This window comes from Hemicordylus capensis, chromosome 2, assembly GCF_027244095.1.
Source record: "Hemicordylus capensis ecotype Gifberg chromosome 2, rHemCap1.1.pri, whole genome shotgun sequence".
NCBI lineage: Eukaryota > Metazoa > Chordata > Lepidosauria > Squamata > Cordylidae > Hemicordylus > Hemicordylus capensis.
The window spans coordinates 12,059,164-12,072,984 of record NC_069658.1 but is presented as its reverse complement, the minus strand read 5'-3'; the positions used below and the strand labels follow the sequence as shown (position 1 = coordinate 12,072,984).

General features: G+C 44.7%; 1 protein-coding gene across 1 annotated transcript in view; it reads left to right on the top strand.

Annotated features, from left to right (window-relative positions):
* The window catches only part of LOC128348218 (lipoxygenase homology domain-containing protein 1-like), a 90,472-nt gene that overhangs the window by 29,235 nt on the left and 47,416 nt on the right, over positions 1-13,821 (top strand). The window contains exon 7 of the mRNA XM_053303958.1: positions 2,495-2,655. Within this exon, the coding sequence (XP_053159933.1) occupies positions 2,495-2,655 (161 nt within the window). The remainder of the gene's footprint in view (positions 1-2,494; positions 2,656-13,821) is intronic.

Sequence of the window (13,821 nt, the reverse complement as noted above, 5' to 3'; positions counted from 1 at the left end):
CACCAAAGACCTTTGTCAGGATGCCATGTTAGCTGGTCACTTGGGTGGCCCTGTAGAGGCGGTAGAAGGGCGTTGCATCCCTTGCCTGAGGCTTTTGTTCCCTTTAGGGGGCAGTAGGGATGAGAAGGGTCCAGGCTGGTTGAGTCCCAGTGGGGTTAAAAGGGCAAGGCAGCGAGAGCTGCAAGAAACAGCTCTAGGGAGACAGCTAGGTTGGGTGTGGCAGGAAACAGGAAGCCAGGTCAGGAAGGGAGCAGGGCTGGAAGTCAGCTTTAAGCCCTGTCCACTCTGCACTGGGGTATTTAAAGACAAGGCAGCTGTTGATGAAGAGCTGCTTCTGAGTATAGGAGCCAGGAGTTCTCCGGGAGAGGGAACTGGCTGAATGCAGCAATCCAGGAGAGGAGAGCTGATCTTGTGGTAGCAAGCATGACTTGTCCCCATAGCTAAGCAGGGTCTGCCCTGGTTGCATATGAATGGGAGACTTGATGTGTGAGCACTGCAAGATATTCCCCTCAGGGGATGAAGCTGCTCTTGGAAGAGCAGAAGGTTTCAAGTTCCAAGATAGGGCTGAGAGAGTTTCCTGCCTGCAACCTTGGAGAAGCCGCTGCCAGTCTGTGAAGACAATACTGAGCTAGATAGACCAATGGTCTGACTCAGTATATGGCAGTTTCCTATGTTCCTATGAGGAGGACTCAGGTGATAAGCTAACCTTCTACTCTGGCTGTTCCTGAGGCTGACCTTTTTGGGGGTGCTCCAGTCATTCTGGAGTTCAAGAAGGGCTAGGAGCCCACCTCGTCCCCTGGTAGTCTGACAACCTTTAACCTTGTAAATGTCTTATTTCCACCTCCCAGTTCTTGCAAGCTTCATTGTAGTACCCAGAAATATAACCTCCCAGGCATGATATACATATATGGGTACCCCATTTCCATATACTTCCAAACAAAATTCCTAGATTTATAAAAGTATTTTCTTCCTTCAGTTTTTGGCCATTGTGCGATCACCTATGACCAAAGACCATAACTCTGATCTTTTAATTAGTTGTGTATTCAAAAGTTCAGCTTTGAAGAACAGGCCAAATATTTTCAGAAGCCAACTCAACATCAAAGATGTACAAGATCAGAGAATAAAGTCATCTGCATACAGTAGTGCAGATACAAATTTGCTTGCTACTAAAAGAGGAGAAATCAGATGATCCTTTTAATATAAATATCAGATAAGAACAGTTCCAGGAGGCAACACGCTAGGAGGCTGATTTGCCACCAGCTGGCTGGTCATTCCTCCCTTCTTGGATTCTTGGCTGCATATGTTGTGTGTCAAGCCTTACCTAGTAAGAAAAACCTCCTTTCTTGTCATAAGTAATATAAGGTACAAAGGTACATATAAGGCACATAAATGTCACAACCTGTCTGCACTGATTAAGCTGAAAGCAGCTGACAAGGCCACAAAGGCAGCTTACAAATATATTTTCATACCTATTGCATATTTGTCAATTTGATGTTGCAGAATGAAACCATGGCCAGTTTTCTGCCCTTGAACCCCAAACTACTTAACATTCATTTTCAGTATGAAAGTATTTTCCAATCTTCATCTCACTCAGCTCAGGTTAAGAATGACCTCTTACCAATCAGTGTATATAACGTTTTTTAAAAGCGCTTGCAAATAGTTTACAGTGGCTTACCTAGTGAATGGTCTACTGCCCTTTTAAGTGAGATGCTGCAGCGTTCTGCTCAAAAGCACTCCAATGCTGCTTGCAAACATGCAGTGCCTTGGTGTCTCCTCAGCACAGCCTCATCACTCCAGCGATAAAGCTCCCATTAGAAATCATGGGAGCTTTGTCACTGGAGCGATGACACTGTGGTTAGGAGACATGGAGGCACTGCAGGTTTGCAAGCAGCAGCTGAGTACTTTTTAGTAGAATGCTGCAGCGTTCATTTAGGCATTTGGCTTGATGTGGTGTTTTTGGTTAGCCCATTCCTTGATCCAGGCCAGCTTTTGAATGGAGCTTTAGTTACTTGTATTCCAGTCCTGGAGTAGAGGCGGGGCTAACAACCAGCCAGCCGCAAGAGCCCTGAAGGCAGTCTGCTCTTGCCTCTTTGTACATAATATCTATTTCATTAAACTATTAATATTCTTGATTTGACTCCACTGCCATATCCTTTCATACCACAGCTCTTTCCCCTTGGATTCTACACTTAGAAGGTCAGTAAGTAAGCCACTGTAAAGTATTTGCAAGCACTTCTTAAGCAATGCAGCATTGAGGCATCTCACATAGAAGGGCAGTAGATTGCTCAGTATGTATCCCAATTGTTTTTGGTAGAACTGAGGAAAGCTCACTTGCTTAAAGGAACCTCATGAGATGACAGCGGAAATGGGACTTGAATTCATTTTCCCCAAAACTTAGTTCAGCTCTGTGGCCAGGGGCTGTCTGAAAAATGCCTGTGTTGCTTGATCGCATGTTCCTCTATCTTAATTCCTCTTTCTTTCCCTTCTACTAAAGGCTGACGAGTTCATCATTGAAGCGGTCGACCTGAAGCAGGTGAGAAGGGTGAGGATAGGGCATGACGGCAAAGGAGGAAGCAGTGGCTGGTACCTTGGCAAAGTGACAGTGAGGAAAGATGGACAGCCAGAAAGTGAGGCTTTGGCGTTCCCCTGCTACAGGTACTAGAAATGTTTAGGCTCTGCAGTGCTCTGCCAGCTGGCTGAACATTCAAGACCTCAGGCCATCCTTTCATTGTACCATGTGGTGGATACAATGTGGATCCTGTACCATAAAACTCGGAACATGCCTTCCCTCTTGTCATTCCTCCAAGAGAGAAAATTAGCAAGGAGAGAGGAAAAATCAATCACCAATTAGCCCAAAGGCCTGGATCTTAAAAACCTCATTAGTAGATTGAAAGCCTTTAAAGGCAGATCTCCTTTGATCCCATCTTAGTCTTCAAGATAGTAAGGTGCATTAGAAAAACTAAGAAGGAAGCCACAGTTGAATGGTGGACATCCATGCTTTGTATGCTCGAAGGCCAACGTTCAGCATGGAGAGCAGATTAATTTTATTTATTTTAAATGCATTAATTGCTCTTTGCCCAAAGACTTCCAAAGTGGCATACAAATCAAAAACAGAATCTTTAAAGAATCATAAAGAGCAATATGGGGAGAGCAGTTTCCATCACCACCCATGTTTCAGACCACACAAGCATTCCTCAGGAGTGCCTGTATTTCTGGCCAGCTCACTTATCCAACAACACACTGACTAAGTAGGGGTGAAAGCAGACATGTATTCTAAAATGTTGTGGAAGTGGTGTGAACTCACATATCAAACCTTTAAAAAAAAATGCCACAGCACTCAGGAACTGTGTTTTCAAGCCACTTCTGCCACACTTTTTGATACTAGGGCAAATAAAGACAGACATCGGCAAGGTTCAGATGATCCAACACACTTTATATTTTGCTGGATCATGAATGAATGAGAAAAGCATGACTAGCCCTATATGCACACTTTTCTTCTCCTCCTCCTCCTCCTCTTCCTCCTCTACATTCAGACAAGTGGAAAGCTTCCGCGCTTGTTAAACCACAGCTTCCCATGACATTTGTACTAGGAAACTGGGTTAACTGCTCATCACAAGCCAGGATATCAAACCATGATTTGATCTTGGTTTAATATTCTGGTTTTTAGGGACAGCTTAAGCCACAGGCCCCATTCACATGTAATGCCAGACCAGAGTTGAATGGGGCAGAGGTTGGAATTTGTGTGCATCTGAATGTGTGAAACCATGGTTTCGTGGCAAAAGCGACCTGCAGTTTCCCTCACCAAACTCCAATTTGAACCTTTGGTTTGCAGAGAATTTCGCTCCTCCAACCTGAGATTTGAAGGTGGCATCGTTATGTCCGAATGCAGACGCTACCATAACCGTGGTTTTGTGCTGTTTCTGAGACCAAAACCATAGAGAGGGCAGCCCAGACATGCCCAGGAACAAACCCACTCCATGCCTACTGTGCTCCTTGCTGGCTGCCTCTCTGACCACTTGCCCTGCCCCCTGTGTCCATTGCCTGGCAATGGATAGGAGTCCTTGTCCTATCCCAAGCTTCTAAACCTGTTAAAGGGAAAAGTCACATTGGGGGATGCCCGCTTTACACTGTGTCTCTTCTCCCACCACCCCCGCCAATCAGAAGAGAACGGGGATGGGATGGCAAGTTGGGCACTGTGTGTTTTGGTCACCCAAAATGAATTGATAAGGAAGTATGTTCACAAGCACATGCAGTCGCGGTGGCACCATGAACCGAGCAAACCGATGAGATCGCTGCAAAGATAATATATGGCATGGTAGCAATACCCGAGGTTGGGTTTAAAAGGCAGCCCCACCCAGGAATTCTTGAATGGCTCTGTACAGTTAAGTTGGGGAAGGGGGCCCCAGCCCCTTCTCCTTGGGTAAGGCAATACAGCCTCTGGCATTACGCATGAGAAGAAGCATCCAGCAGGAGCAGTATTGCCTCCAGTCACAGGAGAGATTCTTCCTGTGTGGTGATGATGGATGCTGCTCTGGGGGTGGACTGCTCTCCCATAAGAGTGAAAGCCCATGGATACAAGCATGTGGGCCAAATGGCAGCTGCTGCCCAGCCTAGTTGTTCCACACAAGCAAGCCATGGGGATGGCTACTGCAGCAACACTTTCCACTGTCTTGGCGACTGTGGCAAGGAAGCAGTCCAAGCAGCCCCCCTGCCAGTTTGGTTGTCTGCCCACCCAGTACTGCCTGGACATGTGGAGCAGCCACTACTCCTTGGGAGTATGAAATTGTTGCCTTGAGAGGAGGGGGTCATGATGTACAAGTTCTATTATTTATCAGAGAGAATGGGGCCCCCACACAAGTGTGTCCCCCTTGATTTGGATGGCCTGCCTCATGAAAGCACAGTCCAATGGAGGCCCAAAGCTCACTGAGCCTGTGGTCGGCTTTGCCAGGGTCTTTCATTGCAAGAGCATCCTTAGTCACAGTGGACCAGACCCCAGGATCCTTTGCCCTCCCCCATATACATATTCCCTCCTAGGAAGTCATCATCATCCCTTCCTGGAGTGACAAAATGAATAGTGCCCCTCTGCACCCCCTCCCTGTAGCCAGTAATTGTGCTTGTGTGCCCTCTTATGAGGGCAGCAGTGCATTTGCTGTCAGGAGAAGGGCTTGAATGCCATTTGAAGGTATTTAAATGCCCTTTCCCTGCCGAGGGCAGGCAGTCCATTCTGGAAATAATAAAATAATAATAATAATAATTCGATTTCTATACCGCCCTTCCAAAAATGGCTCAGGGCGGTTTGGCATGCCCTCTTGAAGATGGTCACCAATGGTTGCCACCCTTCAGACATTCTGATGCCCTGCCCACAGTCTGGTGATGCAAGCGCTATGGAGTTTGTTGGGATGTGACCTTGGCAGACCACAAAGAGGGAGTGGCTTCCCTGCCCTGAAACTGGAGGTTGCTGGGCTACGGTTGGATGAGCGTCTGTGACGTGATTCATGGTTACAAAAATTAACCTCAGGTTCGTCTACTCGTGCTTTGCCGTTACATGCAAATGCAGCCACAATTTGGGTGTCGCCACAAACTGTGGTTTAACAAATCAGGATGTTTTCTATTAAGTCATTAACGCGCAAGGGGAGGAGAAGGGGAGTGGGGTACATCACTCCATCTAAAAAAAACAACACACATAGTTTGTTCAGATCTTCTGAACTGAGCCATTCTAAACCATTACATGGGCCCACATCCTATCTGTGGAAAAGACTCCAATCTCTTTTCTTACAAAAAACAGAGGATGACTCTTAGAGTGGATGACATTGTTATAATATTAAAAATAAGATTTTTTAAAAACTAGCTACAACAAATGCTAGGGTGACACAACAGACAAAACTGCTATTTCACCTTTTTTTAAACAGCCCTTCCCCACACCCATACACCTAAGAGGTCAGGAAAAAATATAGCCTCTGCTGGGTCTTACCTTCTTACTTTTTGATACCTCAATTAGAGATGAATCTGGCTCCAGACCAGACAGCCAGTTCAGCCTCCTTTTACCTGTACAATAGGAGTGCATATACTTGGAACATTGTGTTTGCATGGCTGAAACTTCTTTGAATAGCAACACACACACGCATCCTAAAACTCTCATGCCACAAAAGGAATGTATTGCTCTTGCACTTTGCAGGCCCTGAAAAAAGCCTCCTAGAGAAGTTTCCTTTGTTACCCATGCACCTCCATGATTTATTCCTTTCAGACAGAAAGAGGGTCATATGACAACCCACAGCAGAAGGGGCCAGTCTGCTGCTGGCACTCATCTTCTCTGCTAACATGGCTACCTTCTGTTGAGTGATTGTGTCATGGACTGTTGAGACACTTGAACACAAAGGTGCACGCCTACTGCATCCTCCATTATTCGGGAAAGCCAGTATCTCCATGGCCTGCAGATTTTGGTTGAAATCGATTCCAGGCCTGCTGGCCAAGGAGGCATCCAATTTCTCTGTGGCTTTATTTCTTCATGATCCAGATATGGATGAAAGCTTGACTTGAGACAGTGGGCTTATTACCTCAGGTCTGGGGCAGACACTACACTCTCCACAAGGATGCTGCTGAACGCAGCCTTCCTGTGGTGAGTGATCCTGGTCATTATGAAGACCTAAGTAGGGAAGTGTTAGCATTTGGCTTAAGGACCTCTAAATTTTTTGTGGTAAGGGTTCTCATTCATTCTGAAGCTGGTGGATATATTTGTTGTACTCCTCTTTCTTGGTCTGTTTCCATCAATGTGACTCTACCCCTTCTTCTTTTCTGGTGCATGGCAAGTCTTTCCTGCTATTTCAAACGCCTTCTTTGTATCATGTCTTCAAGATCCCAGATGAGTAAAGGGTGTTTGTCTAGTCAGAAAACATTCTTCAGTTGATCTTTTTCTTCCATAATTCTGATGCGGTCTTCTTGGCATCTCCACCCAGTTTTGGAAACATCAGCATATATCCACTAGCAACAGATCAGAGTGCTGACAAAAAGATCAAGATGTTCATATTTAATAGCTGCACTTTGCAGAATTGCTGACCCACATCTTGAAAGAATTATTTTAAATCTCGCTGGCTGTCAGATGGGTGATGGGGTTGAGAGGCTATCTCAGAGAGCTTCTTGTTAAGGTGCCACCTATCTAGCAAGATGTCTTTACCACTGTGGTGACTTAATCTCTAGTAATTGGATCCTGTCCCAGGATGGGAACCCTGAACCAACACCAAGGACTGTGCGGCACACAGGTACTAAGGACCAGTTCCAACAAGGTAAAAGAAAACAATTCCTACAAAAACTTCCTTTCTAAAGGCACCTAGTTATCTTGGTTGCATCTTCACACGTATACTTTACATCCCTCAATTGGTTCCATTCTTGGCCTGACTTATCTGTCCCTTCTACAAGAACTTCTTACCCATCATGGTGGAGGATCACCAGTCTTAACTTGTGCTGAGCCAAAATGGGGGCATGTTTTGTGAGCATTTCCCCACAAAAGATGCCCACCTATCATTCAGCACTTGCACCCCGTCACCAAAGGATGGGAAGACTCGACGTTGCTCCAATTCAGCTGTGCATAGCTAACTAGTTGAGGTAGAATGCAGATGTCATCCATTCACACTGCATTGCTTTCAAGATGATGTTCATTTGAGTGTATAAAGCCATCCACGCGCTGCCCTGACTTGTCATGCATAACTACTCAGCACTAGTACTGGATCAGGGGGAAGGTCACTCTCGCTATGCAGTGCTGGCAAGCAATGAAAGTGCCAGCACAGCATGGCAAGGCAGGGAGCAGCAGCCCAACTGCCTGGGCAACAGGGATGTGGTCCTTTCCTCCCCATTCAGAGTGAAGACAATAGGAGGATGTCATTTGTTCTCAGTGATGTCATCAGAATGACAAATCTGACTGGCTACGTGGTGCTGTGATATCAATCATGTTCAGTATGTGATCCCTGCTAGACTGGGATCATGCAGTGAAGGTCCTTTCAAGGGAATATATTCCCTTGAAAAGACCTTCACGGCATGATCCCATATATGATCACACACATACACCACACCCACACACACACACACCACACACACACATATATAAATGAGAGAGATCGAGATCGAGACATCCAAGCAACAGCAAATGGAAACCAATGGCAAGAACAGTCATGAAAAATATATATAAAAGAATGGAAGGTAGGGTTTTTCCATGAACATTGTCCAAAGGCAACATTTGCAGTGAAAACCAAACCCTACAGAATTTAAATGTGACACCACCTTTGGCTTACTAGAATATTACCAGAATATTGGGTAGAACACAATACCTGACCACCAGAAAAATGTTCAGCAATGAAAGTGGGGTGTTTGACATAAAGGTATCTTGGTTTTGCATGTTGTCCTCATTCTGTTTCAGCAAGGTTCTCCTGTGATGCTATGTACTTTGAAGCTGACACACATGATCAGCAGGTTCATGGGATGTATCTGTTGCTGGACTGCACAATTTGGTGGGGGATCAAGGGTTTGAATGAACCTCCGTATAAAAACTCCCTGAACATTGAGTATTCACACATTCTGAGTGTTCAGGGAGAAAGGTCCTCTTAGGGCTGTCTTCTTCGTGGCCTTCTGTCTCTTCAGATGCTGAGAATGTTTTTGATGGTAGAGCACTCGGCTGCAATTCCAAACAGTACAGCCAGGCATACATTGTATGAAGCAGCTGATCATGTCGCTGAGTTTGTACTGAAAGACTTAGACATGCCTTTTGGATCCACTGTTTATTTCTGTGTTGTTTTATTCTGTTGTTGTGAGTGCCTAAGGAGAATCTTGGCAGGTTCTCATTCTACTATTTTTCTACAGCGGGATGCCTAAGAGAACATTAATCCTTTGTGGGTGGAGTGGGAAAGAGGATGCTGTGGAAAATAGGAAGAGATGGAATGATATGAAGATAGTGGAAACATCTGTTGTCCAGTAGACCCAGAAGCTTCTAATCTATTGCCCTCACAGAGAAGGCTGGGTTCATGTGACAGAGAACTGGCAGCTGAGCTGAACTGCTGGTTCCTAGAGTGCATGAAGGAGCCTAGCTTCTTGCGTCAGGAAGGAGATGTTGACTCTGGGCATGTTGTCTGAACCCACCAAGGTTGGCTGTTTCGAATCCAACATCTGAAACCTGCTTCAAATCAAGCTTACAAATGTTGGATTCTGAACCACGAGTAGGGTGGGATATGTTGACAGAGGTGAGTTCAGATGACACGCCCCATGTCAGCATTTCATTCCTGGAAGTTGGATTCCTGTACATGCTCTGGGAACCAGCGGTTTGGCTGAGGCACTGAATCTCCATGATGTGTGAAGCTGGCCAAAGAAATAAGGAAGGGAGGAGGTTGCTTGCAAGGTCCAGGCTCACTAGAGCTTGTTCTCATAATGATAAACCATGGTTTGCCATTTTCTATGAATTCAGCCATTCATACTTATGGATCTCCTCCTATAAACGGTGTGTGATTCCACTGGAGTCATACAATCATGATAGTTCCAGGAAACATGGTTGAAGAGCAATGGATACAGATAACTCACGCTGTAGTCCTAGGCACACTTACTTGAAATAAAGTTCCATTGAAGAATGTGGGGCTTGTTTCCAAGTAAGCATGTTTAGGATCAGGCTATAATCTCTTTTGCTTTCATTCAGGGATTCATCCATATGTGGTTGGGTATCTTTAAAGAACAATAATATTTTCTCAGGTTGAGGTGGTGGCCAGGAGCGCTTTTATCAGTTTCGGCTGATTCATCAGCTATGTCCATTTCTAGAGGTGAATGACCTTAAATCAGTGGTACATATGCTGGTAACCTCTAGGCTTGACTACTGTAATACGCTCTATGTGGGGTAGGGATGTGTGGACCAGTTCTGGGGTTCGGGGGTTCAGTCTAGAGGTTCAAGGCTTCGGGATCAAACCGAAACACACACACACACCCAGTTCCGTTTGGACCGGAACCGAACCTCCAGAAAAGTCCGCAATTTTTTTAAAAAATTGTTTTAAAAAATAAAATTAAAATACCTGTAGCCCCTTCGGGGGGCTTCCTGTAAGCTGCACAGGGGAGTACACAAAGATTCCCCTCCCCCCGCTGGCCTCTGAAATAATCGCTGTGGCCGGGTAAAAAGGCCTCTTTTCGGCCTATTTGGGTCTCGTAACTGTGCGCGGTGGCCATTTTGGCCACTGCTGCACATGCGTAAATAGCCTCTGCAAGGCCTGGAATGGCCCATGGCCTCGCAGAGGTCATTTGTGCATGTGCGGTGGCCATTTTGGAAAAACAAAATGGCTGCCGCATATGCGCAAATGACCTCTGCGAGGCTGCCGAGCGCAATTACGAGGCCCAAGTAGGCCAAAAAGAGGCTTTTTTACCCAGCCACGGTGTTGATTTCAGAGGCCAGCAGGCGGAGGAGGAACCTTCTCAGACCCCCCCTGAGCCTACAGGAAGCCCCCCAAAGGGGCTACAGGTATTTTAATTTTATTTTAAAGATTTAAAAAAATTCATGAACAACCCCCCCCCCCGAACCAGACCGGACCAGGTGGGAGGGTTCAATGGGGGCCGGACTGAACTCGGCTGGTTTGGTTCAAGTCCAGTCCAGACTCGAACCGAACCAGGCCAGGACCGGGCTTTCTCTGTGGCTGCCCCAGGGCTTTGGAATATGCTCCCTGCTGAAATAAGAGCATCTCCTCTGTTTGTTTTCAGGAAAACCCTCAAGACCCTCCTGTTCTCTCAGGCTTTTAATTAGAATTAATTTTAATAATTTTTAAAACTTGTTTAAATAATTTTATTCTATTGTTTTTATTGTCATGTATTTTGATTTGTGACTTTTAAATATTTTAAATTTTATATACCGCCTAGAGATATGCATATCAGGTGGTATAAAAATATGATAAACAAACAAACATGGTGCAGCTCATGGAAAGTTCATGGTGCAGCTACCTGGAAAGCCAGCATGACAAGAGCTGGAAATCTCTTCCAAAATGTTTATTCACTATCAAAACCAGTTTAAAATTGAGTTGTAGGCAAGGTCCTAGGACAGGGGTGGGCAAACCTTTAAGCTGCTGTTGAACTACAACTTCCATCATCCACAGCCACAATACATCGTGGATGGGAAAGATGGGAGTTGTAGTTCAAGAACAGCTGGAAGGCCAAGTTTGCCCACCTCTGCCCTAGGAGATTCATCTGCAGCAATTCCAAGTGGAACTATGCACCAGTTATAGAAATCATCCAAACATCTGATTACATTTAGAAAAAGGTTAAGAAGCTTCTAGCCATGTTAGATGCAGAAATAAATTTGAAAATATGTGAACATGGAGGTTTGCAGAAGGTCCTGTTGGTCAGGAGATGGAGATTCTGCATCCTGGCTGACATTGCTGTGTGGCACATAAGGAGAGAGGGCAGGAATGAGTAAGTTGGCTCAGCCATCCTCATCTTTGCTGCTGCATTGTTTTTGCTAGGCACCCTGAGGCAAGGAGAGGGCGAGATTCTTTAGTGGGATATTCCAGTGGGCGTGGTAGAGGGCCTCAGATTGTCTAGCTGGAGTGAAGAGTTCATGGGTTGCATGGTTATTCATTATAAGATGGTTGTACCTTCAAAACAAGACCCCTGCATTTACAAAAAAGAATCACAAGCCAGAATTCAAAACGGAATTTCTGAATTCCAAATGTTTTAAAATTTTATATTTGAAATCCAGCATTGAAACACAAGGAGGTCATTCAGACAATCAAAAACTGTGTTCTACCCAGGTTTGGGAGCTGTGTGTGCTCCCAATTTTTGGTTGCATGGAAGCAAGGTTAGAGGAAAACCTGGGTAGAAGTGATTGTGTGGAAGAAAGGCAGGAGAAAAAACTACTCAGGTTTTCCTCCTACCTTGCTTCCATACAGCCAAAAATGGGAAGCACACACAGCTCCCAAACCCAGGTAGAACACAATGACCTCTAGGATGCCAAATGAATATAAAATGTGAAATTGTACTGAGCATTACTGTTTATAGTAATGGGGTGATCCCCCGTGTTCATTTTTGTAGTGTTTTCAAGATCCAGATACCTTACTCATGCACTTTGCAGTGGTGTTTATTCATTTCAGAACAAATAGAAATTGAACTGGCCCATTCAGCTCAATTTGTATTGATCACAAATCTATAATGTCTGTAGGGTCTGAATGGGCCATTTTCTCCAGTCAGCCCCATTTGTGTATGTAACAGGGGGGCTGGCGGAACTTAACTTCGGAGCATAAAAGGTTCACCAGAGCACCTCCTACTGGCTACCTCCTAGTGGCCCACAAGAATGCCCACACTGATGCAGCGATGCAAGATGAGCCTCCCACCCAAATATGAAAATGAATGGAGTAATGCAAATGGGCAGCGATGGGGCTGTAGCTCATTGGTAGAGCATCTGCTTTGCATACAGAATGTACCAGGTTCAATCCTTGGCAGCATCTCCAGGTAGGGCTGGGAAAGACTCCTGTGTGGAATCCTGAAGAGCCATCAGCATAGACAATAGTGAAATAGATGGACTAGTGCAGGGATTCTCAACGTTGGTTCCCAAGATGTTATGGGACTTCAACTCCCATAATCCCCAGCCCCAGTGGCTTTTGGTTGGGGGTGATGGGAATTGAAGCCCCATAACATCTGGGGACCCAACGTTGAGAACCCCTAGACTAGTGGTCTAACTCCTCATAAGGCAGAATCCTGTGTTCCTAGGATTTGAGACAAAATGAAAGTACTTTTAATGGATTAATGATGAAATGGGGGTTCAGACAATGAATATGAATGAAATTTTTAAAAATTACATACCTCTAGCATATTTTTTTTTACCTTCAACTCAACTCAAAATATCCTGAACGTATGAGAGGAAGGAGCACTGGATGTTTAACATCTCCCTGTCTTAACTGCTGCATCAACATATTGTAACTGTCATGTTAAATATGAGTTTATCACAGTGGAGTAATTTGCATCTCCATTGCCTTGAACCTGCTGGGTTTCATTCCCTCCCATTCACGTTAATTGGGGTCTAAAAGGACCAATACCCTTTCAATGAAACCCTCAATTTTATTGCCACACATGCACACATGGTGGGGTATAAAACACTACATAATAAATGACCCCTTTATTGTCATAGAATGACATACTATGAAGTGGGTAAAAATTAAAATAATTATGCATATTTTAAATTCCTTTTGAAGTTAATTTTGACTCCCAAAGCACTGGAAAGTTCAGTCTTGTTGATCAGTTTCAAGACAATAGAGCTAAGTATTAATTGGTACAAATCAATGCTTTCCCGCCCTTCCCCCCCCCTTTTTTTGCTTTTTTCTAAAACCCTTCAGTCCACCTGAATTCATAGTTGAGAATATTGTGTCAACTGTTGAGAATATAGTTGCAACAGGAGAAGCTTCTGTGTTGCATCAGTGCTTTCAAGGAGTTCTAGACTAATGCTTCACTGTTGTGTGTGTGTGTGTGTGTGTGTGTGTAAGAGAGAGAGAGAGAGAGAGAGAGAGAGAGAGAATTTCAGTGGTCCCCTCTTCCTCCAAAAACCCTCTGTGTAATCCAAAAATATGTCCTTGAGGGCTGTACAACCCTCAGGGACATAATTTTGGGTGGCACAGAACACTACTTGGGGAAGGGGAGGTCATCAAAATTTGCCTCCACCACTGAGTTATTATTTTATATTTTACATTTTACATTTAGTTAGCAGTGGAACTGAGTTAGTTAAACTTTTCAGAAGTATTGGTGCTTCTCCCTTTGCACTGTTGCTTTGCTAGTTAGGATGTCAGCCACTGAAACAAAACTTTTAGATATAAATAAGAGGTTTTT